General features: G+C 38.5%; 1 protein-coding gene and 1 long non-coding RNA gene across 2 annotated transcripts; one reads left to right on the forward strand and one right to left on the reverse strand.

The window, feature by feature from the left end:
• Positions 1 to 1156: 1156 nt before the first annotated feature.
• LOC120495308 (uncharacterized) lies at positions 1157 to 27888 on the forward strand. Its single transcript, XR_016168514.1, has 3 exons — positions 1157 to 1330; positions 13877 to 14062; positions 27569 to 27888. It is a non-coding gene; the product is annotated as an uncharacterized LOC120495308 (long non-coding RNA).
• LOC148981415 (uncharacterized) lies at positions 15671 to 17804 on the reverse strand. The gene has a single exon (XM_089131076.1). The coding sequence runs from the start codon at positions 17802 to 17804 to the stop codon at positions 15690 to 15692; it is 2115 nt and encodes a 704-aa protein (XP_088987202.1). The 3' UTR covers positions 15671 to 15689.
• Positions 27889 to 27966: the final 78 nt, after the last annotated feature.

The raw sequence follows: 27966 nt of genomic DNA on the forward strand, positions 1-27966 counted from the left end.
TCCTATGACTTTCTTCTATAAAACACAAAAGGTTACATTCTGACGAATGCTCTATTTTCAGACAATTATCCATAAAAGTGGTTAAAAAAGTGACTCCTGTCTTCTAACTCCCTTTTGTCTTCCATGGAAGGAAGAAAATCATATGGTTGGAAACAACATGATGGTGAGTAAATGATGATGACTGTCATTTTTACAGATCTGTTTTACAATCTATTTGGCCTGATAGCTTTGAGGAGTGATGCTCATTGCTCATATGAGGAAGACTGAATCCTATTTTGAGTTTGTCTTTTGTAAATAATTTACTGAAATGTGTCATAGAGCTCTACGGTTCAGCAAAAACAGCACAGAGGAGAGGAGAAGCTCTGTTAGGCTATAATGTTTCTATTTTTTCCTCATTTCTCTTTGTTGTTTTATAGATCTCGGGGAACCAATTGTCAATTAACATTCAATCCGTTCCAGATAATGGTCAAAAACAGACCTCAATATAACTGTTTAGGGATGCTTTAATGCTTCCTTCTGCTGCCCTGACCAAAAGGAAGACAAATGAGTCTGTTTAAAAGTGTCCCAACTGCAATACTCTTTCTCTTCTCTAAGCCAAGCAAATTAATTCAGATTTGTGGTTTGTGGGGTAAACAGGAAGTAGGAGAAAAGAGCAAATCAAGTAGCCTAACACAGCTGCACACTTTGCAAAAACACAGTGTTCAGAGATCAAATTAAGTGTAAAATGTGATTGCTCTGCAATTCTTCATGTTTATCCGGAAACTATTGTCTAACATTTATAAGATACAATACAAAAAAAATTATATGAATATTCTTTCACAAAAACATATTTGTATTTTATTTCAAATTGTGTACAACAATTTTCTCTCTAACATTTTTATTTGAATATTCCTTTCATGGTCAGTATACGTTTTAAGCATCTAAGCTGGAAATCTCGACACTGACAGACTCCCAGAAAATATGGGCCTTGCTTCTTTCATTTTTTTCTGAAGGACCCCACCCACCCACACTTATTCGCCCCCCCTTCACCAAATTCTTAACACACACCGAACACAACGTCAAATAGCTTCACACTCAACCAATCAGAAGGAACAGCATTGTGTCAACCTACATCACAGTGGCCAATCAAACGTTTTGTAGTCTGTCATGTGACAGAAAGCCCCGCCCCATCTGTGGAATCATTCAGAGTGCGAGTGGAACTACAGCGATTCAGCGGTGACTGACCGGCGCAGATCCAACCAGCTGGAGGATCCGAGGACATTTCCGAAGCGATACAAATGCTCCTTACGTGGAATGTCTTCCTTCACGTCTTCTTAAGATTCTAAAGAAGGTATGTAAGCCTTCACTTTGCTTTCACAATGCAAAAGTTGAAGATATTGGTCATGAATTAAGGGTAAAAGCTGTAGGTAGCAGCTGCGCATGAAATAGGAACTGTGTCACCAATAACTTATTCATAAAAGTGCTATATCTGCAGTTTGATGGATCAATTTCTGCAAGACTTTAAAAATATATATATTGCTATTTATTCAGATGTTTATGTATTTGTATTTAGGCTATTTATCAGAATAAATTACTACATTTTATATATAAATTACAAATAAATCATAAGCTTCTGTTTATATAATTCTGAATCAAGATATAGCTACACAAATGCAAATTTCTTTTTTAAAAACCACTTTTATCCTCAAGGCCATTATATTTAACCAGTCTCATCATATTTTATTGTTTTTTGAATATATATTTGCACCAACACCACTGGAATATTTGCATTTTATTGCAATAATCTCATCTAACCTTACACGATCATTAAAAAAATTGGAAATAAATTATATTGTTGTTGTGTTGAAGTAAAAAGAAAAAAAAGATATATTTTTTTTCTTTTGTGAATAATAATCCATGCAGTTCACTGGGGGGTTTATATATATATATTGCACTATGTATCTCAATTTTTGATATAATATTCTTGAATCTGTCTGTAACAAATTAAAGTAGTTTAAAAATCTACAATACTGTGTAACAATTCATGTCATATACAAAGAGTGCTATTGTTACAGTCTAAACCACTACCAGAGTGGGCTGCAATACCAATTGAATGATGTTTTAAATTATGTGCATTAATTTATTGTGGCAACGAAACTGACTTGTCTGTTGTGACTTGTATAAATAATTGAAAAAGTGCATTTCGACTCAAAACAGCAAATAAAATGGGAAACCAATGCACTGCCACATTTCGTGCAATCTTTGGTACTGGAAAGCGTTACAACCTTCCCCGTCTGCTCGGACATGATATTTCTAGTTCTTTAAACGTCTTGATCCAGATCACCTGGATTTCACCTTTTCACGAGTGTTTGGCTGCTTTTCGTTGTCAGTACACAAACTGGTGTGAGTTATCTCAGCGTCCAAACTCTCAATATCACCACTGCATCATTAGATTCAATTGCTGATGCTTGTACGTGGGCTGAAGATAAACTTGGCTCAGTGACAAGTTAAATGTGCATAATTACCTTTAATCTCGGTTTCAGTTTCATTGTTCTCTGCACTTTTTTCAGTTATACAATACAGTAAATGGTACTTATTAACTACAGCAGTTGATGTGTTTTGTGTAGACAAGTCACTGTTTAAAAGAAAAAAGTAGAAAAGCCCAGTTCAGACAGAAGTACACTGGAAATAGAAGTACACAGCTGATCACTGAAATCTGTCTGGTGTTGCTGACAGGATCCAGATGTGTCTAATTGCAATATATTAAATCTGTTTGTTGCCGTTCTGGTCTGCAGTGAGATAAAGTAAGGTCACGGAAAGCCGCAACAGACTGAGAGAGGCGACTGTTAAATATATAACAGGCTGTGATTATATCTGTACCGGAAAGTAACCCCTCCCCCAACACACACACACACACACACCCTACCTTCTTTGTCTGTCTCCTGGGTTATCTCCACCTACTGCCACCCTCAAAGACACCTGAACACAGACATAATGATCAACAGCAACGGGCGTCTGGAGAGAACAACCCCTCCTCTCTTCCACTGTCTCTCTCTTTCTCTTCCTCTTACTCACAAACAGAGCCCAAACAGACAGAAAGAATTCTAAAAAGGGCACACACACACAAAATAACACTCAAATACAGATATTTTTAAAGCCAGGTATGTCTGCCGGTTAAGATACATGGGCCTAAGAAAATATTTGAACATTTAATGATGTCATTGTGTCTGTATGAATGTCATTGCAATAGACAACAAAATGTCAAGTGCAAATTTACATTACAGCTAAATAACAGCTCAAACACACAGCATTTCACCATTTAAAAAAAAAAAAGCAAACAATATACTATTTAAAATCAAATTGGAATTTCCGAAGCGAAAAGTAGATCGTAAAAAAGGATTTTTCGACAGTATTGAACTCTATTGGAGCTTGTTTTACGAGAAAATAAAATTCAGGTTTTTTTACTGTAAAATTGCCGTTTCTTTGTAATTCTTTGTTATATTTACTCAATTTCTGAGTGAAAATTGTTTCAAAGCTATTTTTCAGTTTAACTGCAAAAATATTTCTGAAGAGTAAAGTTAGTTCTGAGAGAAACCCATTTTGTTGCAAATGTCAATTGGTTTAGTGTTTTATGCCTAATGCATTGAAACGTTTATAAAATATAAGACACCATTTGAATATTTTTAGAGCTAGTTAGATATAATTTGTAAGTTATAGATATGAGTGTGCCACTGTTGCTACGATCTCTTGCTCACTTCATCTCAAGTGAAAATATTGGTGGCATATTTTTTATTTCTGTTAAGTGGCTCCTACATGCTTTTTTGTTGAGCATGTCTCAATGTTTCTTTGAAACTGGCTACATAATTGTGTAATAGGTTTTGAAGTTCAAACAAGACATGATAAAAGTATATCTCGACTCAAACACAACACCTTTCAAAAATTTGGGTGCAGAACATTGTTGTTTTTTCAGAAAGGGTAAAATGGATCAAGTGAAGACACTTATAATGTTACAAAAGATTTTTAAATAAATGCTTTTCTTTTGAAATTTCCATTAATCAAAGAAGCCTGAAAATTTTTTCAATCACAGTTTCCACCAAAAACATATTAAGCTGCTCAGCTGTTTTCAAGATTAAAATAAGAAATGTTTCTTGAGCACCAAATCTGCATTGAATGAATTTTGACATTGAAGACTGGAGGACCGGCTGTTGAAAATTCAGCCTTGCAGCGCTACCATATGAAATCTGAAAGATTACTGTTACTACACTCTAAAAATGCTGGGTTGTTTTAACCCAACTGTGGGTGAAATATGGACAAACCCAAATGTCATTAAAAAAATTAACCCAATGGCTAGGTTTGTCCATATTTGACCCAAAGTTGGGTCAAAACAACCCAGCATTTTTTAGAGTGTTACAATATTATAAAGCAATAGTTTGAGCGCAGCTTTCTTATAAATCTCCCATATATCAAAGAACCCTTGCAGAAGGTAAGCACAGTGACTGCTTTTCAATTGAAAACCGAAAGACGATGTTTTGTTCAAATGTGTTTTTCGGCGGCATAAATGTGGGCATTCATTGCAAACAGTGTCAAGCAGTCACCATTCAACAATCATTTCAGACGTACAGTACAGATGTCAAGGCAGCTCTAAAATCCGGAGAATGGAAAACATTCCAAGTCTCAACAAAACACACACACACACAGACAATGCACCTCCATGTGTGGTTGTGGTGCTTTGAAAGAAATATTCCAGAATGGGCCACACTTCAAAGAGATGTTCATCCATTCTGTCTGAGGAACTAAAATTAACGGAAACACCTCAGGGGGAATGTGACACCAGCTGTTAAGACGCCTTTTTTTTTTTTTGTTCTCTAACACTGTGCGCTTGAGCATGTGCGCTCACATATGTAGACTCCATCTTGAACCATCGCTATATCCAGAGCCAGGGTATGTGGAATCCACACTGTAATCTGTTGTGTGGAGAGGATGTTGAGATGGATTATTGAAGCCCCAGCATGCTGCGTGTGCCATTACTGTTGAGAGATCAGCACAGTGAGGTTAATGAGCCAATCTGCATAAACTTTGTCCCCATCTGGAGCATTTGGGTGGTGTGGGGCAATGTAGAGCGTAAGTGCAACTACATCACCAACAACCCTTAACGTAGCAAATGATTTATGCTAACGATCTTTCAACTCTTCACTCAAAACTTACAACACAAGCTCAGGCTCCCTGGAGCATGAATGCGGTTGGTTGGTAAAAATTGCACTAAAACGGCATGGTTTCAGCTGTAGTGACATTTACATACTGTTAAAATATGAGATGTTATGTACAATTTCCACTAGCCTACTGCTTTTTTTTTTCTTTTTTTATGAGTTTGGTGCTTAAACTGTATTTTTCTTCGTTCAGTGTTAAAATGCCATCTTTTATCCCTGCTTAATATGCAGATATCCAAGTAAGCCGTTTGCAAACATTTCCACGAAAACTCTAAATGGCTCGTGTCTTTGGGAGAGAGCTGGGTGTGTTCAGGACTTTAGCGTTCGTATTAAATATAACAGTAGTTTGAGCATGGAAAAACACTGCATTTTACTGCCCTACAAAAGAAAAACAGTAACATTTTGCCAGTTGAATTATGACTGAAAACAAGTCTCTTAAACTATGATTGACTGTAACAGATGGGCTAGGTTCGACTATGCTTGGAGAAAAATGTTTAAAAATTAATATCAAATCAAAGTCAATCAAAAAAAAAAAAAAAACTGAGCCAATCTGCTCAGTTCCAGTGTTTTGTTGGTGTAGTTACTGCATTTTTTTAATCCTAGGGCAATTTAAAAGTTGTCAGTTTTTTTTAATGTTATTTAGTGTTGAAAATTCAGTGACACTTCTAGTGACAAAATTAAGAGATAGCTAAGTGTGAAAAGTGATATTAAAATTAATTAAAAGACTGAGCCAGTCTGCTCTGATTCAGTGTTGGTGCAGTTACTGTATTACTAGGGCATTTTAAAGGTGGTTAGCTGTTAAAGTCATCATTTTGACTTCCATTCACATTTTTTTTAACCATTTGGTTAAATCAGAGACAATTTATATAGACAAGCCACTTCCTCAAGCCTCAATACAACTTTATAGGTAAAACCTGTAACGCCAAAGATGGTGGTTGTGGACATGCTCCGCCCCTCTCGCTGGAAAAACAATCGTCTGCTTTTAACAGTCAAGCCGAGAAACATGTAAAGCCTTGTTCACGCTACATGATTTTAAAACGTCGGGCTGAACTGTGCAGTTCACACTACATGACTTGCTCTCAGTGAAATCATGAGTGTTCAAGTTGTTTAGCTGTTCACACCACACAACACAACGTGATTGATCCACAACAGGAGGTAACGCACTACACGAGTTGACAACGCACTACATAGAGATACAACCACGATCAGATGATAAATCATTTGTGACTCAATGAGAGCTTTTTCAGTACTATGTTACGGTCTAAATCCTGAAAATAATCAAAAAAATAACGAGTTGACAACAACTCTGTCACCCAACGATTCTATCTTGTCTACAAACCGTGTTTTGTCACGAAAAAACACGCAATAAATAAATAAATATTGTGCCAATACCCAGCGAAGAACAGAACACAACACGTGAATATGGACGTCAGACAGAAACTAGTGCTGCACACTGTTTGCGCGACGATCTGCTTTGAGAAAAAAAAGCAAAGAAAAAAAAGAAAAACCAAGATTTACCGGGTGTCCTCAACCCATGTGTTGCTATGATTGGCTGTACTCACGACATCACTCTGTTTGAGTCGCGCGACGGCTCTGGATATCTAGCAGGCTTGATATTTTTCTGGGCTCGGCGAGGCGTCTGTGAGCGCTTTCGCTGCGTTGTTGGCTCTTTCATACTAACAGATTGGCAAGCGTTCATCGTCCACTAATCCCCCGCGATAACACCCTGATCTGTCGGCGAGCTCAACGATTTGCAAATCGGGCATAAATCGGGCTTAAAGGGTTAGTTCACCCAAAAATGAAAATGAAGTCATTAATTACTCACCCCCATGCTGTTCCAACCCCGTAAGACCTTGGTTCATCTTTGGAACACAAATGAAGATATTTTTGATTAAATTTGAGAGCTTTCTCACTACCACATAGACTTCTGGGACTGGCTCTTGACGGCCCAGAAAGTCAATGAAGAAAATGTTAAAATATTCCATGTGACTACCGTGGCTCAACTATAAGTTTATCAAGTGACGAGAATACTTTCTGTGCGAACAAACAAACAAAAATAACGACTTTATTCGACTATTCCTTTTCTTCCTTGTTGGCATTAAAACGAGACTTCCTTAGATTTCCACGACGCATGCGCGAGAATTGCGATCTCCTTACACTACTTCAGTTCAGTTCTCGCGCATGCGTCGTGGAAATCGTATGGAAGTCTCGTTTCAGGCCAACAAGGAAGAAAAGGACAAGTCGAATAAAGTCGTTATTTTTTATTTTTTTTCTAAGTCTGTGTGGTAGTTATACAGCTCTCAAATTTAATCAAAAATATCTTCATTTGTGTTCCGAAGATGAACGAAGGTCTTACGGGGTTGTTACAGCATGGGGGTGAGTAATTAATGACTTAATTTTCATTTTTGGGTGAACTAACCCTTTAAAATCCTGTAGTGTGAACTTGGCTTAAGCCTATCGTCTTTTTCCACTGACGCATGCGCACAGTTGAGGTTTGCGACAGTGGAGACGAGAACCTTTGCGCATGCGTAGTAAATATATAACCTGTGAGGAAAAGGACCTTTTAAACGTTATTTTGGGGCAAAGTCCGAAATAGCTGCCCGGACGCGTTGCCAAGATGGGGGCCGAGTGGCAGGACTTGCCTAAAAGGACTTCGGTTAAATTCAGTGGCACTTCTATTGACAAATTTGATTTCATTCTGCTTTGTGTGGTAGCTGGATATACTGAGATACTTTATATAATCTATACAGTTTGAAAAATGTAGGCGGTTGTAAGTGTGCATTCACAAATTAGCTGTAAAGAATTGTCTCAAAAACAACCTCAATCAGTCTTATAGACATTCATTTGACTGGTGAAAACAGCTCGTTTGATAGTTACATCATAATTGTGATGAAATAATGTGAAATTTAGCAGGGGGTTTTTTTAAGGCTTGGTTATTCTTAGTTTATCTTTGATCCCAAACTCAAAGGAAAACAATATTTATTTAATCAAAGACCATTTTTGATATGGACTTTGCATTTATACACTACATTTTCCTTACAATCTGAATTGAAGAAACGGTAGTGAAGTGGATTCTAACTTCCTATTTTCATTGGAAACTAAAAGCTGACTTGAGAACATTCTCAAGGTGCTGACTGTTTGTGCCACGTGTTTATGACTGAGGATTTAACCACAAACATCTTAAGCAGCAGTTTGCTAAGGGAACACCTCTGATTAAGAAATTAAGAAAAAAACATAAATGCCACCAAAGAAATGCAAGAAAAAAAAACAAAACATCCAAGTGGTTAAAAATGAAACCACATTTTTTGCTTTTTATATCTGTTTGCATGAATCCTCTGTATTGTTGGCTGTAATCTGTGATCTGCAGACTCAATAAGTTGGAAACTTTTGAAGAGCGACCACACACACACACACACACACACACACACACACACACACACACACACACACACACACACACACACACACACACACACACACACACACACACACACACACACAGTACTGTTAAAGAACACTATGTTCCACTGAGTGTCTATGGCATAAACAGAAAGTGACTATTCCTCTTTTATTCTCACTTCCAAAAGACAACCACCCAGCTAGTCTAAACCATTAGATCATTTAGTTTTTTTCCCCCTTTCATTACCCATAATGCTGTAAACCCCACTGGGCGCAGTGTGGGACCCCACTGCTGTAGGATGCACAAGCAATGAGCCGTTCATTTCTCTTATTTCATTTTCCTCTTCTTTCTCTCCTTTTCTTTTTTTTTTTTACTTGTTACCCCTCTCTGTGTGAAAAATGAGCGAGGACTGTTTGAGAGTTTAATTCATTTTGATTAAGTCAAGGAGAAAGAAAAAGAGGCTGTTTTGTTCATTTAATCTGCCTAGAGATGAAATGATGGAATTTAATATTTAGTTGCGTTGGTTTTTTAATGTTAATGATCGTGGTGGGGTGGTGGTTTGCCAAAACTTGTTTTTCTTCTTGTTTTGTTTTTTTTACGTTTCACCCCCAAATTTAGTGAAGAGAAAACATATTTTACAATCTTTCCACATAAACAGAACCAGTCTGTTCCAGTGCAAAACTCTGATGGGAATGTCATTTCACTTGTATTGTATCATATAGAGTTAGTGTTAGTCTTGGTTTCACATGACCACATAAAACCTGATATACGGTTCTGAATTGGTCTCAGTTCAATCAGAAGTTTTGGCATACAGAGGATTTTCTTTTTATCATTTATTTTTTCCTCATTAAAGCATGCTCTTTTTATACTTCTCAATTTTTCTTCAGTGGAAGCCACCAATTTGTCTTGTTTCAGCAGATGCCAAAGCAGATGCTGCATTCATTATGAAAAACAACATAATAACTCAAATTTGGGGGCTCTTACACTATAGAGTGAGTGTGCCCATACTCAGCTTTTTCTGTAGTTTTGTGAGGATGCAAAAATGGTTTGATTCTCTTAACATGATTTAAATCATTTTAATATCTCTAGTCTCTGTCTAAAGTGCCTTTCACACCAAAGAGGACGATAACTATAATGATTACAATAACTTTAAATAATCTGTATCATGAGAATAGGGAAGTCCACACCACAGCTTTAACAATGATGACCGAGAAATTATGTTGTTTCTCCTATCATTGCCTAATATCTCTTTCAAAATAAATAAATAAAAAAATTCCAGCTGATGAATGATAAAAGCATTGACAACCAATCAGAATCCTCCTCACTTTAAAGAGCTCGAGCATTTAAAGCGGCAGATGACAAAACTGCAGTGTGTGCTTAGAATACACTTTTTTTTTGTCTCTTGGTGTGGATGAAAATATAGTTATTGTTATAGTTATCATTTTTGGTCTGAACAGTCCTTTAAATGGTCCAATCCGGTGTTTACAGTTAGGCCAGAATACTGAGGTTTTTATAAAACCCAAATTTCACTCTTGATGTGTACATGCAGTCTATTTGTGTTCTGTAGCATGTCCTTCAATATATTATATATAAAAATAGGTTTAATTCTATATTTTATTGTATAGCCTAGGGATCTTAACTCAATTTTAAAGAACTCTTTATGCCGAAAAGTTCTGTATAGAGGTAAATGTCTTAAATGATTTCAGAATACTATCATGTTTAATGAGTTATTTAAATTTGTTCTAGTGATAAAGTATGTTTACAAGCTGCTTAATTCATATTTAATCAGGATTAAAAAAGAATTAAAACTGATTAAAATTATTTCCATCAAATTTTCCTAAGTTGAACCCTTGAAGGTTATAGAAGTTTTCTTGCAGGTGGCATTTGGGACTGGGCGAGCTTAAGGTGTCACAGAACCATTTTGGGACTGTTCAGAACCATTGCCAGTAGTCAAAGAATACAGAAAAAATTACTTTTTAAGTAATTTCTACTAGGATGACAAATGATTTGCTTCTGTTTTTGTGTGTTTTGCTGAAAGAAGACAATTCATTTGTGTGCCATGGTTCATTAATACCATCATAGTCTACATTTTTCCATATCTGAAAAGGCCATGATGTCTGAATCTCAGTTTTTGCCATAGTGGAAAAGAAGCCCTTATTGTCTTATGTTTGGAGTCTGATGAGCTAATATTGGAGCTTATAATAGCAGGCTGACTCTTGAATCGTGGAAAACCCTTCTATTAGAGCTGTGCATTTCTTCATATGTCCATATGGAGACGGCATGAACAGGAAATGGCTTGCATTCCTTTTGTCCAATTCAAAAATAAACTTGAGTGTGCACTTCCTGCAGAGGCGTTGAGAAGAGAGAAAAGAGGTGAAGAGGGAAAAGAACAGAAGCAGAGGAAATAAAGAGTGTAGTGTTGTTAAACTTACACTCAAGGATTACAAACTGTTACACTCAAGGATCTCTGCTGTGATTCGTTGAATCCTCTTGTGATAGAGTTGGCTTGTAAATCACACACCATGCTTCCTTCTTTTGTAAGATTAAAGCTCTTTGTGTTGCCACACATACATCCCTTTAGTTCTTCACTTCCTGTCAGCAAGAGATATGATTGTTTGACCAGTGTGTGAGGTTGCCATTTGTCATAGGGTGCGTCTTAATCAGCTCCCTAGGTTGTGAATCAGTACGTGTACTCAACTTCCCCTGTACGGTCCCTGACTCACAACACATTGGGACCCTGATGGTGAGACATGGTGGCTGTGATACATATGTAACCAACCTACATCTCGTCGCTGTCCGATGAAAACCGCGTATTTCCATTTTGCCGATTTAGAGATTTTTTGACGGATAGAATGTCCAGGTTCATTTCCGTATACAGCATGCTTCACATTATCTAAAAGATGAGCAGCTGAGCGTCTATTCATCAAGCCAACGTGCAAACATCGCAAATAAAAGTGAAAGTAAGTCACAGACGCTTAATCATCTTCTCAATCACACAATCTTCAAGTAAAGAAACGAAATGATCTTACCAGGGCTGTTGCCACTCTCTCTTATTGATGTCTATTGATGAAATTAGCTGATGATCAATAAAATGCAGCTCATATCCGGCAAAATTACGGTAGGATTATGTAAATAAAGTGTATTGATTCATTGTCTCTTAGTTTGCAAGAGACATTTAATAAACTGAGCATATTTGATAAACTGAGCGTTTCCTATTCATCTGTCAATATGAAACGCGATTTGGTCATTCTAATAAATGATCGGAAGAACGCGTATCGACCACCGTTACTGTACAATATGCACGTATGTCCATTTAAACTCGATTTTGGGTCAAATGTGGATTATATCATGACACTGGCAAGAATATGGTTACATTTAAAGATGTTGTACCAAGCATGACAACGCTACGTTCAGCTGCTTTTGAACTTACGTGTTTTTTTCACTTCCTGAAAAGTAACCGTTTTGGACATATGTGAGTTTCATCGGACAGCGACGTTGCCGTGATTTTTGGAATGGCTATCACGAGTCGCATAACATCGGTTAATGGAAACGGCATCATTTCACATTATTTTTTTATCGACATTAAGAAAATATTACAAAAGTTTTTTTTTAATTGAATACTACTATTTATGAACAACAGCAGATCATTTTCTGACATTAATTTTACATGATTGAGACAGCCCTTAAAATGGCTGACTCCCTGATCAGTGCCCTGACTACTGAACAAGGGAGCTGATTGAGACGCACCCTTCGTGATGTTTTTGAAACATCCCTGCTTCCTTTTTACCTTATGAATAGATCACTTGTGTCCTGGCATGAGATTTGTATATTGAATATCAATGTTAATGTTGAAGCAAGACTTATGGTGAATGTATACCATTGATGACAGTCATTATAGTTGCTATATAAGTGATGCTTATAAATCAGTTGATTTGCTGGATAAGCCTACTAACCATATGTGCTTTTTGTTCAATTGCAGTGCCCTCTCTGTGTGTAGTACTAGAATGCATGTTTTGTGAATAGCCCCTTTGTTTCTTCTCAAGCTTTAAAGGAGTAGTTCACTTTTAAAAAAAACTTTTGCTGATAATTTACTCACCCCCATGTCATCCAAAATGTCCATGTCTTTCTTTCTTCAGTCGAAAAGAAATTAAGGTTTTTGATGAAAACATTCAAGGATTTTTCTCCATATAATGGACTTCACTGGGAACCAAACGGTCCAAGTGTCCAAAAGACAGTTTCAGTGCAAACTGCAAACTGTTCAAATGGCTTTAAACGACACCGGACGATGAATAAGGGTCTTATTAAGCGAAATGATCGCTCAGTTAAGGAAAACAAACAAAGTTTAAGTTTTATAAGCTCAAATGCTCGCCTTGCTCTGTTCTGTTATATGCATTCGTGACTCTCCTATTCGAACTCGTTCATGAAAATTAATAAATCTTTTTTTGAGTGAATTCGTTCATTTTGCTTGTTGAATGAACCAAATGACTTGAAAAAAGGTTCGTTCATTTTGATAAACGAGTTTGAACAGGAGAGTCACGAACGCATATCACAGAACAGAGCATTTGAGCTTATAAAACTTAAACTTTTGTTATTATTTTTTTTTTTAAGTGAGCGATCGTTTCGCTTGATAAGACCCTTATTCATCGTCTGGTGTCGTTTAAAGCCCTTTGAACAGTTTGTAGTTTGCACTGAAACTGTCTTTTGGACCTTGAACCATTTGGTTACCAGTAAAGTCCATTATATGGAGAAAAATCCTGGAATGTTTTCATCAAAACCCAAATATAATCATCAAAACAAAAATAATAAGAACAATAATAAAATATAAAACGGATTTAAATAAAAACAACGTATATTGCTTCTAATTAGTTAACAGCTGTGTGAAAAAACATTTTTTTATTATTATTTTTTTAGTTCTTTAGTTTATATAAATGTGATGATATTTATATATATATATAGATTTGAAAACATCAAGATGCATTTTGCACAGCCTTAATTATGAGTGTATGTTTTACGAGGTTGCTGAATAAGTCCAGGCTGTTTTGTGTCAGTCATATGGTTTTCTGCAGTACTCTGTAATCCAGGGTTTTCTTCTTTTGTGGATGTGGCTCTGGTGCCCGACGGTCTGTCCCCGTCCTTTTGTTTCAGCCAACCATAGCTGTGCACTTTTTCTTTTATGACCGTATTGTGTGGCGGGGAAGCCATGTGATATTCTTTTTACTGTTTCAGCTGCTCGGGGGCCAAGAAGTTCGAGCATGATCGTGTAAGTGTGTGACTTATTTGTGTTTTTCAGGCGCTGTGCTGGACAGTAGGAGCTGTTGAAGTTTTGACTGTGGGTTTGCGCTCCCTCAGTCTCACCCACGCTCTGTCTCCAAGAAGCTGCAGGGTTTTCGCTGAGTTGGCAAAAGTGCGTCGCAGAAATAAACTGGCGGCCTTCAAGAGCTACAACACGCACATCTTGTCCTCATCGGACCTCCAAGTAAGCCGTGAGGATAAAATACTACAGTGTTGAATAAGAAAAACAGCAAAATGATGGACTTTCCAAAACCTGACATGCTGTAGATATATTTTATGTAAATTATTGTTTGGGTTTTGGCTCCCAGCCCTTCATATAAGGGATTTATTGCAGTTTGTGTGTTCCAAGAAAAATTAGGCTATATGTCGCATATAAGGGCTCCATACATCTGTAAATTTATTTCAAAATGACTGTACAATGGCTTTCCATGTGTAAGTGATGTCTGTGGAACAGCCTCCTAATAAACCGTGAATCAAAAATGAGAGAAGAGGGAACGATGAAAACCGTTCTCGACCAAAAAAGCAAGGTAGAGGTTGTTCTTTCAACACACACGGAGACATCATCACATCTGCAGGGCTTTGGTTTCTCTGAGTGACATCAGGTTTATTTTCTTTAATACGCTCATACACATTCTTGCATGTCCACTCCCACAGATTTATGTCCTTTTAATGCAGTTGCCGCTATGTGAGGGAGGCAGGGTGAAAGCTTTATGTCTGTCTGCTGTGATCCGTGGTGTAAACAGTCTCACTGTACTCTGGAATCTCGCCACTCCTACAGGCTTTAGAAAAAGGGGCATTCAGGGTGAAAGGAAGGGGCAACATTTCGATGTGTGTTAAGGAGAACAGTTCGAGCTGTTTGATTTGTAGATTTAAAATCTTCGTTTCCCCTTGTTATTTAATTTAATGAAAAGACACCAGTCATTCTGCCAATATATGTTATTTATTTTACCAATTTATATAAGACATAAGGGAGAGAGAGTGGACCAGCAAAGATCGTACTTGTTGCCTCTCTGTATTTTCCTCTCTCTGCTTAAAACAAAGAGCTACACAGTACATATAGCTGTTAGAAACATCTGCTCTCCATCAATCACCGAAATGTATATTCTGCTCCACGGAAAGAAACATAATACACTCAACTTCCCCCCAAGTCCCCCAAACTCTAAAAGTCTTCCACATACAGAATTCAGAAAAGTTTGATTCATAAAAATGTAGATTATAAATGATTATGAATATATATGAAAAGTATAAAAAATGTATATGAAAAGTGTAAATCACATGCATAATACTAATGATTATGATTATTAATAAAAACAATAAAAAAACTAAAAACAACATTAAATGATGAGATTGTGAATCTTCAGTCCCTCCTCTGGAACTACGGCCGTCAGTTCCACACCATCATCTCCAGGTGGCCAACCTATTGAAGTGATAGTGGTGAGGAGAAATAGTAGACCAAGACATAGACATAGAAGACAAAAGAATTGAAACAGAAAAGAAAACAAATAACAAACACAAACCCAACCCATGGTATGTCCCCGCATACTATGTGTCATTTAACATCTATGTGTAAGCATTTAAAATGAACCCCAATCATCTAAGAAAAGAAAAACTAAAAAAGTCTTCTGCCCGTGCCTGGACTCATTAATTAATTAACTCGTTAATTAATTAAATCCCCCAGTTCCGCGCTTAAAACAACAAACAAAATAAACGTTGATGTTAAAGGGTCCTATCCCTTGGGGTTGTAAATCAGTAAGCAGGTGTTCATTGTTTGTGAGGTTGTGTTTTGTATGTAGTGTAGTGTATAAAATCTCCTATCTCACTCCGAATTTTCCATTCTCGGTTCTATCCATTTTGTTAGTAATAACCAATCTAAAAGGTTTGGTACTTCTCTTTCTTATCACATATATGATAAGTTTTATTACTAACAGAAACACAAAAACTCCTACCATAGTCAAAACTATCCATTCCAACCATGTTAAATTCCCTGGAATTCGAGCTAATTTCCTCTCAGACATCAATTTAGCTACTCCATTCGCTACGATAACATGACCCATTGCTTGAATTCCCTCCTCTTGAGCTGCCTTAACGCTTGCTTTAACTCTCTTAACCATTTCAAAGAGTTCATAATTCCTCTCTTCCACCAAATCATTATTCCACCACTGTGGATCTAACTGCAACAATTGCACATGTGGGACATGAATTCCACCCAATTGAAGAGGATAGAGAATCTCAACGCAAAATGGATCAGAAGGAATTGGACATAGCTTTCCTCCGTATATCATATTTTCATTTATTCCGTCATGTAATATACACCACTGTGCTTCTGACACCTGCCATGCACCTGTGGCTCGATCTAAAGGAACTACTTCCCAAACTGCAGATCCATTAAGAGACAGACTAAACATTGTAGAACATGAGCAAATTACCCACTCATGTTCCTCAATACAACAGTCTGTAGTAGAAATCATTGGTGTTTCACCTTCAGCCCAATATCCATTCCTTCCCAATCTAATTACTGAATTTCCTTGTCTAACCCCCATTGATTGGAATCGTCTAACTGTCATAATATTGCGTTTCCCATATTGAGGCCAGACCATAATCAAAGGTAATATTCCAGAACCTGACAACGAATCTTCATTGATTGCGATTTTAACTAATGGAGCATGTTTAGCAGAAGTCAAATTAAGTTGTTTTCCAAAAACCCATAACAAAGATTCCGCTATTCGCTCAGGAACTTGCCCCATTCGAATAACCTGAATATCCTCTACCATTTGATCCTTCAAATTCTGAGCCAAAAATAAACACGCTGCACGATGTGTCTCAAAATTAGACGATTTCACTAATGCATCTGCCAATTCCCTCGCTGCGTCATTAAGATGCTGACCCGCTGCTATAATATGTAGAGAACCTTGAAGAGTCTCAGTAAGTCCTTTGCCGGTCATTGTTCCCACCCACTGAGAGTACTCACTTAATTGGTTCAGCTGAGCAGTATTACTAATTGAATTGACAGAGCCAAATACCCCCGCTATGTCTCCCCATATACTTCGAGATTTACGATTTCGACTTCCAAGAGGATCCTTAGAGGTATAATATTTAATTTCTTTTTCCAACCAGCTCCTAATTTTTGTGAAATTTCCACAATAGGACTGATCATACACAGTAAGAAGAGACATCAAGTTATAATTAATGCGTTGTCGCACCATATGAGCTTCGTTTATCAAGGTTTTGGTTTCCTTTGCTAACAATATACCATGAGCTGGTGCAATAGTTGTACTTGGGCATGTTTTAGCTTTGTTTGTCTTTCCCGCAGAAAGATAAAAACACCGTCCAATTTCCCCAGTTTCTAATTCAGTCTCACAATATTCATTCGCATCTTCCGAATGCCAAACTCGTATGTAATTTCCCTTGAATCTAGTTGTCCTGGAGGTAGCATCCCATAGAAACCCCTCGCATGGTAACACTATGGGATAGATACAGCCTAGGGCTAATGAATCCCATATTGTAAGCATGTGGGTACGATTCAAAATGAAATTAATTTCCACATCAGTAGATGTTATGAGGTTTAACCCCACAATTTCACATTGTTCTTTTGAACAAATTTCTCGTCTTTGAGCACTACCGGTATACCCCCCATCTTTCACCGGCCAAATTACTCTGCTTTTGTAACATTGGTGGTGAAAGTTACATCCACCGTAGATGCCCACTCGATATTTAGCAAGGTCTTTATCATTACGTGGCACCCAATCCCATAATCCCCATCTGGAAATAAAGGGTAGAGTAAAACGTTGGCCAGATTTCAGAGTTGCATTCCGAGTAATTTCTTGAACTCGAGGAGTCCATAAAGCTTGGCTTCCTTGGTAAATGCCAAGTAAAATTAAAAACAAGCATACCATTGTCGTTGTGTATCGAGAATAACTTGCGACCATCTCTAATCAATGTCAATGGAATTGATTCCTGAAATGGAAGCAGAAAAATAATTAATCATCACTCCTTTTTCCCAAAGTTAATGAGTGAACAGTGCTCAATCTCAGGTCCTAAGCCTTCATCATTTTGTTCATTCACTAAGCAAGGTTTAACTTGTGACCAATGATACCATCTATCTGTTCCTACACCCTTCCCTTTTAGGCAGACACTTGTATCTGTTGTTAAGAGTACCTCATATGGCCCCTCCCACCTAGGTTCTAAACCTTTCCTGGGAATACGTTTGACCATAACAAAACTGCCTAACTCAGGAATGTGTGGAATGTCAGTAGTGGTATGTTTTTCATCCCATTGCTGTTGAGCTTCTCGCACTTTCTTATTATTGTCTTTGATTGCTTTGTCCAGCATTGCAAGATAGCGTCGTAGCTTCTCTTGGAACAAAGTAGAGTCTCCTCCTGTTCCCGCAGGCGGCGGAGCATCAGGAGGCAGAACCATTGCTCTTCCAGTCATCAGTTCAAAAGGAGTCAGTCCCGTCACTCTGTTCGGGGTTGCTCTCAGATTCCACAAAATTGCGGGTAACAACTTATGCCATCCTTGGCCAGTTTGCAGAATGGCCTTGGTAAGAGCGGTTTTCAACGATCTGTTCATGCGTTCCACTAGGCCTGAACTTTGAGGTCTGTACGGGACGTGAAACTTCTGTTTAATCCCCATCAATATCATTGCTTCCTTCATCAGTTTTCCAGTGAAGTGAGTTCCATTGTCAGAATCAAGTTCATATGGAAGACCCCAGCGAGGAAAGACTTGTTCAACCATCACTCGTGCGGCTGCTTCAGCAGTGCAGGTTTTTGTTGGGAATGCTTCCACCCATCTAGTAAATCTGTCCATGATTACTAGAATGTATTGGTACCCTCCACTGGGTGACAAAGGTCCTGTGAAATCGATTTGGAGATGTGTCCATGGACCTGTTGGTCTGGGTGCATGTGACATCCGCACCTTTACAGATTTTCCAACATTTGCTTTCAGACAGATCAAGCATCTTCTACAGTAATCATCAATGTCTCTCATCATTCGTGGCCACCACCACGTCTCGCTGATTTGAGCTTTCATTGCTTTTGCTCCAGCATGTACTTTTCCATGATACAGCTGCATTAGTTCCCTTCTTGTTCCGATAGGCATCACCACTTGTCCTGTTGGAATTCTCCAGATACCTTGATCGTCCTCTTTCGCTCCCGCTTTTATCCATTGTTCTTTCTCTTCATCTGTCTCAGTTTGATATGACAGAAGGCGGAGCTCAGGATTATCTTCGGTGTTTTCCTTTACCAAGGTAACAGGAGTAAGAGGAAGTAGTGCTGCTTCTCTGGCCGCTGCATCTGCTGCCGTGTTTCCTTGACTTTCTTTGGACTTGTCAGATTGATGTGATTTTACTTTGATCACGGCTGCTTCTCTAGGTAAGTGACATGCTGCAATCAAACGACGAATTATGGAAGCATGTTGTATTTCGCTCCCATTGCTGGTGATAAGTCCACGTTTTTTCCACAGGGCAAGGTAGTCATGGACCACTCCAAAAGCATAACGACTATCTGTGTAGATGTTGACTCGTTGTCCTTCCGATAATTCGAAAGCTTCTGCAAGTGCTATGAGCTCAGCTACTTGTGCTGAAAAATGCCCAGAAAGAGCTCCTTTCTTCACGACATTTCCATCAGCTTCCACTACAGCCCATCCAGTATGCCGTTTTCCATCAACATAGTAACTGGATCCATCGACCCATAACTCCTTGTCTGGATTTTCAAGAGGTGTTGGATTAACAGGACCAAGACTTTCTTCTTCTACTTGTTTTTCACACTCATGTGGTGTTCCCTCATGTGGTTCGATCATCATTGTTGCAGGGTTAAGGGATGTGTCTCTGATGATTTCCACTCTCAAATCCTTGTTCAACAAAGTTGCTTCCCATTTTGCTCTCCTTGCATCAGTAATGGTCTTGATGTTTGTGTTGTTCAGCAACGTCACTATACTGTGTGGAGTATGCAATATGATTGTTTGTGCTCCTATCAAATTTTCCACAGCATCCACTGCCCATGTGGCACCATCGAGAGCTTGTATACATCGTGGTTGACCAATCATTGTAACAGGAATCTTTGTGGAAAAGTATCCAACAGGTCTGTATCGATCACCTGGTTTTTGACACAGTACTGCTGAGTACGTCTCATCTCCCACCCTGGTCCACAAATGAAACGGCAATCGTCCATCAGGAAGTCCCAAGGCTGGGGCTGAAGTCAGTTTTTCTTTCATTGAAGTAAATGCTTCCTCAGCTTCCGGTGTCCAGTTTATCTGTTCCATTCCAGGCTTTCCTCCCTTGTACAAGTCAATGAGGGGGCTGGTGATGCTGGCAAAATCAGGAATATACTGACGACAATAGTTGAAAAGTCCCATCACTTTCCTCATTCCTGTAACTGTTAGAGGTTTTGGAAGTTGCCGTAATGCCTCCACACGCTCTGTTGTCAGTCTCCTTCCCTCGACAGATATTTCTTGGCCCAAGTAGATAACCTTGGTTTTGGCCAGCTGTGCTTTGTCGGGGTTGACTTTGAATCCTCCTTTCTTAAGGGCTTGTAGGACAATATTCAGAGCAAATATGTGGCTGTTTTCATCTGGGCTTGCAATTAACAAGTCATCCACGTATTGGAGGCAAACACTTCCTGAACTCTCGATTTCAGCTTTTTGCTCAGTTAAGAACTGATCCAAAGTTCTGTGAAATACCACAGGAGAAATATTAAGTCCTTGTGGGAGTCTGTTCCAGACATACTGTTTTGCACCCACTGTGAAGGCAAGTTTCTCTTGAGATTTTTCGTCAATAGGTATAGACCAGAAAGCAGACAGTACATCTAGCACTGTGAAAATTCTTGCATTTCCTGGAATATCATTCAGAATGGTGGCAGGATTGGCCACAATAGGATGCGGTTTTGGTGTTACACTGTTGAGTCTTGTGTAATCAATGGTTAATCTCCAGGAGTTATCCGATTTCTTGACAGGCCAGACAGGACTATTAGTGGTTGATGAAGTTTGTCTGATAATCCCTTCAGCTTCCAAGTCTGCCACTATCTCTTCCACGGCTCGTCTTGCTTCAGGTCGGATAGGGTATTGTTTATGAGGGGCATGTGTCGGCCCTTCAATAACAACAGGGTCAATGTTGGCTTTGCCACAATCAAATTTGTGTTTAGCCGTGGCAGGATTGGCCACAATAGGATGCGGTTTTGGTGTTACACTGTTGAGTCTTGTGTAATCAATGGTTAATCTCCAGGAGTTATCCGATTTCTTGACAGGCCAGACAGGACTATTAGTGGTTGATGAAGTTTGTCTGATAATCCCTTCAGCTTCCAAGTCTGCCACTATCTCTTCCACGGCTCGTCTTGCTTCAGGTCGGATAGGGTATTGTTTATGAGGGGCATGTGTCGGCCCTTCAATAACAACAGGGTCAATGTTGGCTTTGCCACAATCAAATTTGTGTTTAGCCCAAACTTCTGGATGTAAACTGCACAGAAGACCCCACACACCGTCTTTGGTCCAGTCTCTGATGATTGGTTTTGCTGCACCAACTGAACTCAAATTACATGTGCGATCTTCGTGTGGTATTATCCCAGCTGTTGTAGCGATTTGACGACTGTCAGTGAAGATGATCATGTTCAACAATGGAAGTATGTCCATGCCAATGAGGCTTCCTTGTGAATTCGGTCCCACCCAGAAAGATGTCCATACGACTTCATCTTCGTGTATTTGTAGTGGAACTTGGATACTTTTATGAAATGTTGTGATACCTCCTCCAACTCCTTCAACTTCCATAGTTTCATCTGTTGTAGGTAGGTTCAGATCTGTTATTGAAATTGAGGCTCCTGTGTCAACCAGGATATCACATGGGTGGCCCCCTATTAATGCATTGATGAAAAGGCGATTGTCTCTTTTCTTACTAATACAGGGGGCCGCTGATTCCTATTGCGGACGCATAATCCCCTCTATGAGTTGACGGACTTGTGCGTCCGTCCATGTCTTCCCTTGAGAGGTTTCATCATGATTTTTCGCAGTGACTTGTTTAAATGATGGACCTTGACCTTCTGCTCCACCACCTTTAGCCCAGCAGTCTTTTCTTGAGTGGCCACGCTTTCCACAATTGCCGCAAACAACAATCTTATTCTTTGTGTCCATGTTGTATTGAGCTGTCGCCACTCCTTTTCGATTTGTCTTGTTTCCTTCTTCCTTGTTTGATCTCATCGCCATCTCTAGACGGCCAGCCCATTGCATAATTTGGTCATATGTTTCGCCTGGATTGACTCCAAGTGATAACGCTTGTTGGTATTTAGAGCTAAACCCATCCACAAGTGTGTCAGTGAATTGTTCATCATCTCTGTCAGGTTGTTTCTTAGCGCAGAGAGCCCATCTCTCATAAGTGTTCCACTTACGCAGAGCATATTCGTCTGGAGATTCATCATCCTTTTGCTTAATCAATGTCACTGATGTGAATGGAATTTTACCGCTTCCCAAGATTTCTTGGATTTCTTTTCGGAATACATCTAATGTTTGCCAAAGGCCCAGGGGTCGTCCTTGGCCATCAACCCACAAGTCTACCCATTGGGCTGTTGTTATCGACGCTGGCAGGCGTTCCCATCTGTCTCTTGGGATTTTAGCTTTCACAATGGTGTGAATGTCTTTTAGTGTCATTTGATGTGCTTCAACCAGAGAGTCTAATTCTCGCCAAAACTCTGTGTTTGGATCTTGTCTCTTCAGAGGAGGCAAGGCTGAGAGAATGGCTTGTCGTTCTCCCGGAGTAAATGGTCTTTCTTCGGTCATCATCTCAGGTTGCGACTCTTCCCTTTTAATCACAGGTGAAGAAAATTCAGGACCGATTTTGTCAATTGTGATCATGTCATCATCTCTTGTCTCATCACCCCAGTCAGATCCATAATTATGAGCTGGTGTACATCTCATCATGTCTCTGCTTGGCTGGGCTGATTTAGATCTTGTTATTATTGGAGCTGCTTGTGCAGATGCAATATACATTTTGTCAACTGGACCTCTGTTTGATCTTGAAGCTTGAGGCTGCGTCAGAGGTTTAGATGAACTTGTATATTGTTCAGGCAAAGGTGGATAAATTGGTTTGTAAGGTGGAGGCGTTACTGTTGTCGCGGATTTCACTGGTGCTTGTGAATATTTCCTTTCAGCTTCAGTTATTATATTTGTCCAATCTGGATCAAATAAATCATCACTGGTTGTGTTTTCCTTCTCTGGACATGTGATGGACATGATTTTGTTTAATTTGTGGTATGCTTCAAGCTGAGGCTTCATAACTTCAACAAGCGGTACCGGACCTCCATGTAAGTCACAACAAATTCCACCTTGTTTCACAATCCAATTAGCTGCTAAAATTGGAAATGCTTTTGATTTTATCTTGTCTTTTTGGGACTCGAACCAGCTTAACTGCTCATTCATAGATGCATTAATGTCCAGTCCTTTTTTCAAAAGTTTAGTTAGTTTCTTGTTCTTCTTCTTTTCAAGATACCATTCAGCTATTGTGCTGCTGGTACAGACACTTGCTGCCATCTTCAAGTGTTAAAAGTCTGTGCACTCAGAACAGTCTGTTAACTCAGAACAGCAGGGATGTATGTGTGCCTATATGTGTGTGTGTGTGTGTGTGTTATACGGGGGGGGGGGGGGGCTATGTATGTGCGCCTATGTTCAGAAACTGCAGCCTATGTGATGCGTATGTGTGTGTGCTCAGAGCTGCAGGCTGTCTGTGTGTGTGTAAGTATGTGTGTGTGCTCAGAGCTGCAGGCTGTCTGTATATGTATGTGTGTGTGCTCAAAGCTGCAGCCTGTGTGTGTGTATAGGTATGTGTGTGTGGGGCTCCCTGCCTCTCTCCCTCACCAACTGGATGTGTGTGTGTGTGTGAAGGTACAGGGCAATTCTGAAGGGAGGGGCTGCTTCGCTCTCTTTCTCCCTCACTCACAGAACAAAAGAAAAATTTAAAGAAAAGTTAACTCTAATGCTTTTCAGTATTTTAGTTTTCTTTTTAAAACTCAAAACGGTTTCTTTTTTTTTTTTTCCTCTTTCCAAATATTTTGGATTTTATCTCAGATTAATTTCTTTGGTATTTTTTTTTTTCCCTTAAAGTTAACTCGGATCAGTCTCCTCAAATATTTGAACAGCTTTACGGTCAGGTTCAGAATGCCCACGATCCTAGCTAGTTACAAGGGCGCCTTTTATACTTGTATAACTCTAGCGTGTTACAATGTTTTAGGGATTACTCTGCCATCATTTTTAAAACAGTCCCGCCACATTTAACCGCTTTGGTCAATCAAGTATCGCTCGTGTTAAACTTCCCTCGTCTCCTACTGAGAACGAATCTTCGGTGTGCTGGATGTTTTAGGGATTACTCTGCCTTCTTTAAACAGTCCCGCCACTATCCAACCACGTCGCAGTTATAACCAAGCAAATTTTACCAGCTTAACCGTTTTACAGCTAATTCCAAATTTCTGACTAGATGGTCTTTTTTCTAAAAAAGATCCATCTCTATCCCAGCATTTCAAATATTGTTTGAGGTTTACTTTTCAGAGAACCTTAAATAAACCTAATTCAATTTGATTATTTAATCTGATTAATTTTTATATAATTTTTCCTTATGTCCCATATACATTGGCAAAACAACTGGTACTTAAACTAACACAGTTCTTTTCAGCATTTCAGTCACTGTCTCTAATCATCAGGCAGACTTAAAACTTTTTAGAAAGGAAAAAAAGTCTTACCTGAAATGATTGAGACGAATGCCTGGGTATGCGATCCTTTTCGTGTGACGCCAAAAATGTAGATTTAAAATCTTCGTTTCCCCTTGTTATTTAATTTAATGAAAAGACACCAGTCATTCTGCCAATATATGTTATTTATTTTACCAATTTATATAAGACATAAGGGAGAGAGAGTGGACCAGCAAAGATCGTACTTGTTGCCTCTCTGTATTTTCCTCTCTCTGCTTAAAACAAAGAGCTACACAGTACATATAGCTGTTAGAAACATCTGCTCTCCATCAATCACCGAAATGTATATTCTGCTCCACGGAAAGAAACATAATACACTCAACTTCCCCCCAAGTCCCCCAAACTCTAAAAGTCTTCCACATACAGAATTCAGAAAAGTTTGATTCATAAAAATGTAGATTATAAATGATTATGAATATATATGAAAAGTATAAAAAATGTATATGAAAAGTGTAAATCACATGCATAATACTAATGATTATGATTATTAATAAAAACAATAAAAAACCTAAAAACAACATTAAATGATGAGATTGTGAATCTTCAGATTGATTTATGTTTTAAGGTGGGGCTGTTTAATTGGTGCTTCCAGATTGGTAGCTGGTTTTATTGTGGAATTGTTTAACTGGTTTGAGGTTTTGAGTGGTTGTAGGGCTGTTTGATTTATTTTTTTTATTCAAGAAGAGCTGCTGTATGATACTTGAATTCATCCTAATGGGAGTTTCTCATCTGGTGCAGAACCTCTACAGGCGTACACTACTGCTCAAAAGATTGGGGTATTTATACAATATATAAATACTGTATATGAAAAAAAATACTGTTCGTTTGACCTTTCAAGTTCTTTAAAGAATCTTGAGCAAATGCATCACAGTTTCCACAAACATATTAAGCAGCACAACTGTTTTCAGCACCAAATCAGTATGATTTCTGATGGATTATGCAACACTGAAGACTAATAATGCTGAAAATTCAACTTTTCATCACAGGAATCATATACATTTTTTATTTTGCACCATTAAATGCATTAAATGCAGCATTGGTGAGCAGAAGACACTTCAAAAACATCAACCTCAGACTTTTGAACTGTAGTGCGTGTGATTCGAATTCTGGTGACCATTTCATATTACACTATTTAAACCTTTACAATTACTTAACAATACTGAAATATTTATTTAAATATTACTAGAAGATTACAGTGCTTCTTTTGAAAGCCTGTTCATTGAATAAAAAGCTTTTTGGCAATAGAATGGTGTAGTTTTGGCATCTTACCAGCAGAGGCAAACATGTTAACCAGCCAAACCTTGACCCATTGGTTTTAGTAATTTATATTGGTTTTAGTTGTTTGATTGGTAGCTGGCTTTAGGATGGGGAAGTTTGACTTAATTGTTAGGATTTAAGCCCAAAGTATACTTCAGTTTAGTTTAGTTATGTCCCCAAACTATGGGGGGCGATGACAATACCCCTGAGCAGGTTTGGCGATGGCCAATATAAAGCCGATAGATATGATATCAGACAAGATAACCCTGGTTTTTCATATACCGTTTACTTTTTTGTTTAACAGCTCTGTCTAATAATTTATTAGACAGAACAGGCAGTAAATTTATGAAGACAGAAAATGGGAGCTCGGACATTCAGGCTCTGGAATTCTCAGTGCTTTCAAAATAAAAGTCCTACAAACTATTAAAAAAAAATAGGAGTCCTGCCTCCCGACATGATAACAAAAAATGTAAAATATCAACCGATATATATCAACTTTGGCTATATACTGTACGTATCGTTAGATGGCAAGTTTAGAACATTTAGAAATGTACTAGTCGTGATGTCTTCCTCTTGCTGTCTTTCTTTCATCTCTCTGTGTTGCTGTAAGGGTTTTGAATAAACTCTGTGGTGATTAACAGGAAAGTGAATATCTGCGTGTTAATTTGCCAGAGATTGAATGGGTTGTCCAGTCATTGTTTTTTACAATAGGAAACATTGTGCATAGGCATGTCTGACAAACATCCTTTTGTCTGCAGTGTAGAAAACATCTGTGTTCAGTGCGAAATCAGTGTTTGGGTGTGTGTGTGTGGGTGGGGGGGGGGGGGGGGTAGGGGGGGGTCACAGTCCCAGACGGTCTCTGAGTTCAGGTCTGTGGCAGGTGACCCGTATAGAAAGCCTTCAGGCTGATATTAGAGACAAACTCTCACTCAAAGCCTGACAGCACTCTAAATGCCTCTTGTAGACATGCACACGAATGCATTCATACACACTCTTTCCTTTGGGGGGTTATTGGAACAATGCAACCTGCGACTCGGTGCTGCATTCCTAAAGGTTTAGGGTCAAAGGTTTAAACTGGTGTTTACCTTTTTGTGCCTCAAATTAAAACAAGCTTCAGAGACGGTGAAATAGCCCTGAGCACTTGAACTGTTTTCCTCAAGGTTAAATGCCTATGTGACACATTTACTGTCTACCTGACACACTTGTGGTCAAACGCTCCGGGAACCGCCTTAAACCGTCAGGAACAATACCATTCTGAAGATTGGGGTCAGTACGATATTATTATTATTATTATTTTGAAAGATAGTAATACATATTGATCAAAAGTGACAGCAAAGACATTTATCATGCTACAAAAGATCTTTATTTTGAATAAATTAAGTTTCACTTTCTATTCATCAAAATACATACATGTTTCCTCAAAAACATTAAGCAGCACATTATTATCAACAATAATAATAAGAAGAAATGTTTCTTGAGCACCAAAATCAGCATATTAGAATGATTTCTGAAGGATCGTGTGACACTGAAGACTGCAAAATTGAAATATATAGAGTAGTGGTCATTATAAAAACACAATTTGACTGCTCAATGCATTAAGTGACTCATTAGTAATATTACTTTTTGGATATATTTTGTTTCCAAAAAGCTGTTCATTCAGCTAATTTGAACTCTTTCTTTTATCTCTCTCCCTATTTACATTGTTTCCTATCAAGGGCTGATTAGGTTAACTGTTTTCCCGGCCCCCCTACCTCAGTTTCATGGCACCTGCAGCACTTTGAGATTGTATCGCTGTGGTAACTGAGGGAAGCTTCTCTTTTATCTCATCAGACTGTCTGGCATTCCTTCGCTGTCCAGCGGCATCTCAACGAAACAGTCATGCAGCTTCAAAAGAGAGCCTTGTTCTTCAGTGGTCCTTTACACACGGGCTGAGGCTCAGATGAAAGATAGACACACCAAAGGCGAGAGAGACGCCATCAAAATAGAAACTTGATTCGGATTGGTCCGTCGCGACATTCTGTTGTCAAATATTTTGTATAATATCTGATAAAGTGTATAAATTATCCTTTTGCGAGAATCATTAGAAGTTGAAGATTTAGTAAAGTCTTATGAG

This window comes from Pimephales promelas, chromosome 5 (genome assembly GCF_988280905.1).
Source record: "Pimephales promelas chromosome 5, fPimPro1.hap1.1, whole genome shotgun sequence".
Classification (NCBI taxonomy): Eukaryota; Metazoa; Chordata; class Actinopteri; order Cypriniformes; family Leuciscidae; genus Pimephales; species Pimephales promelas.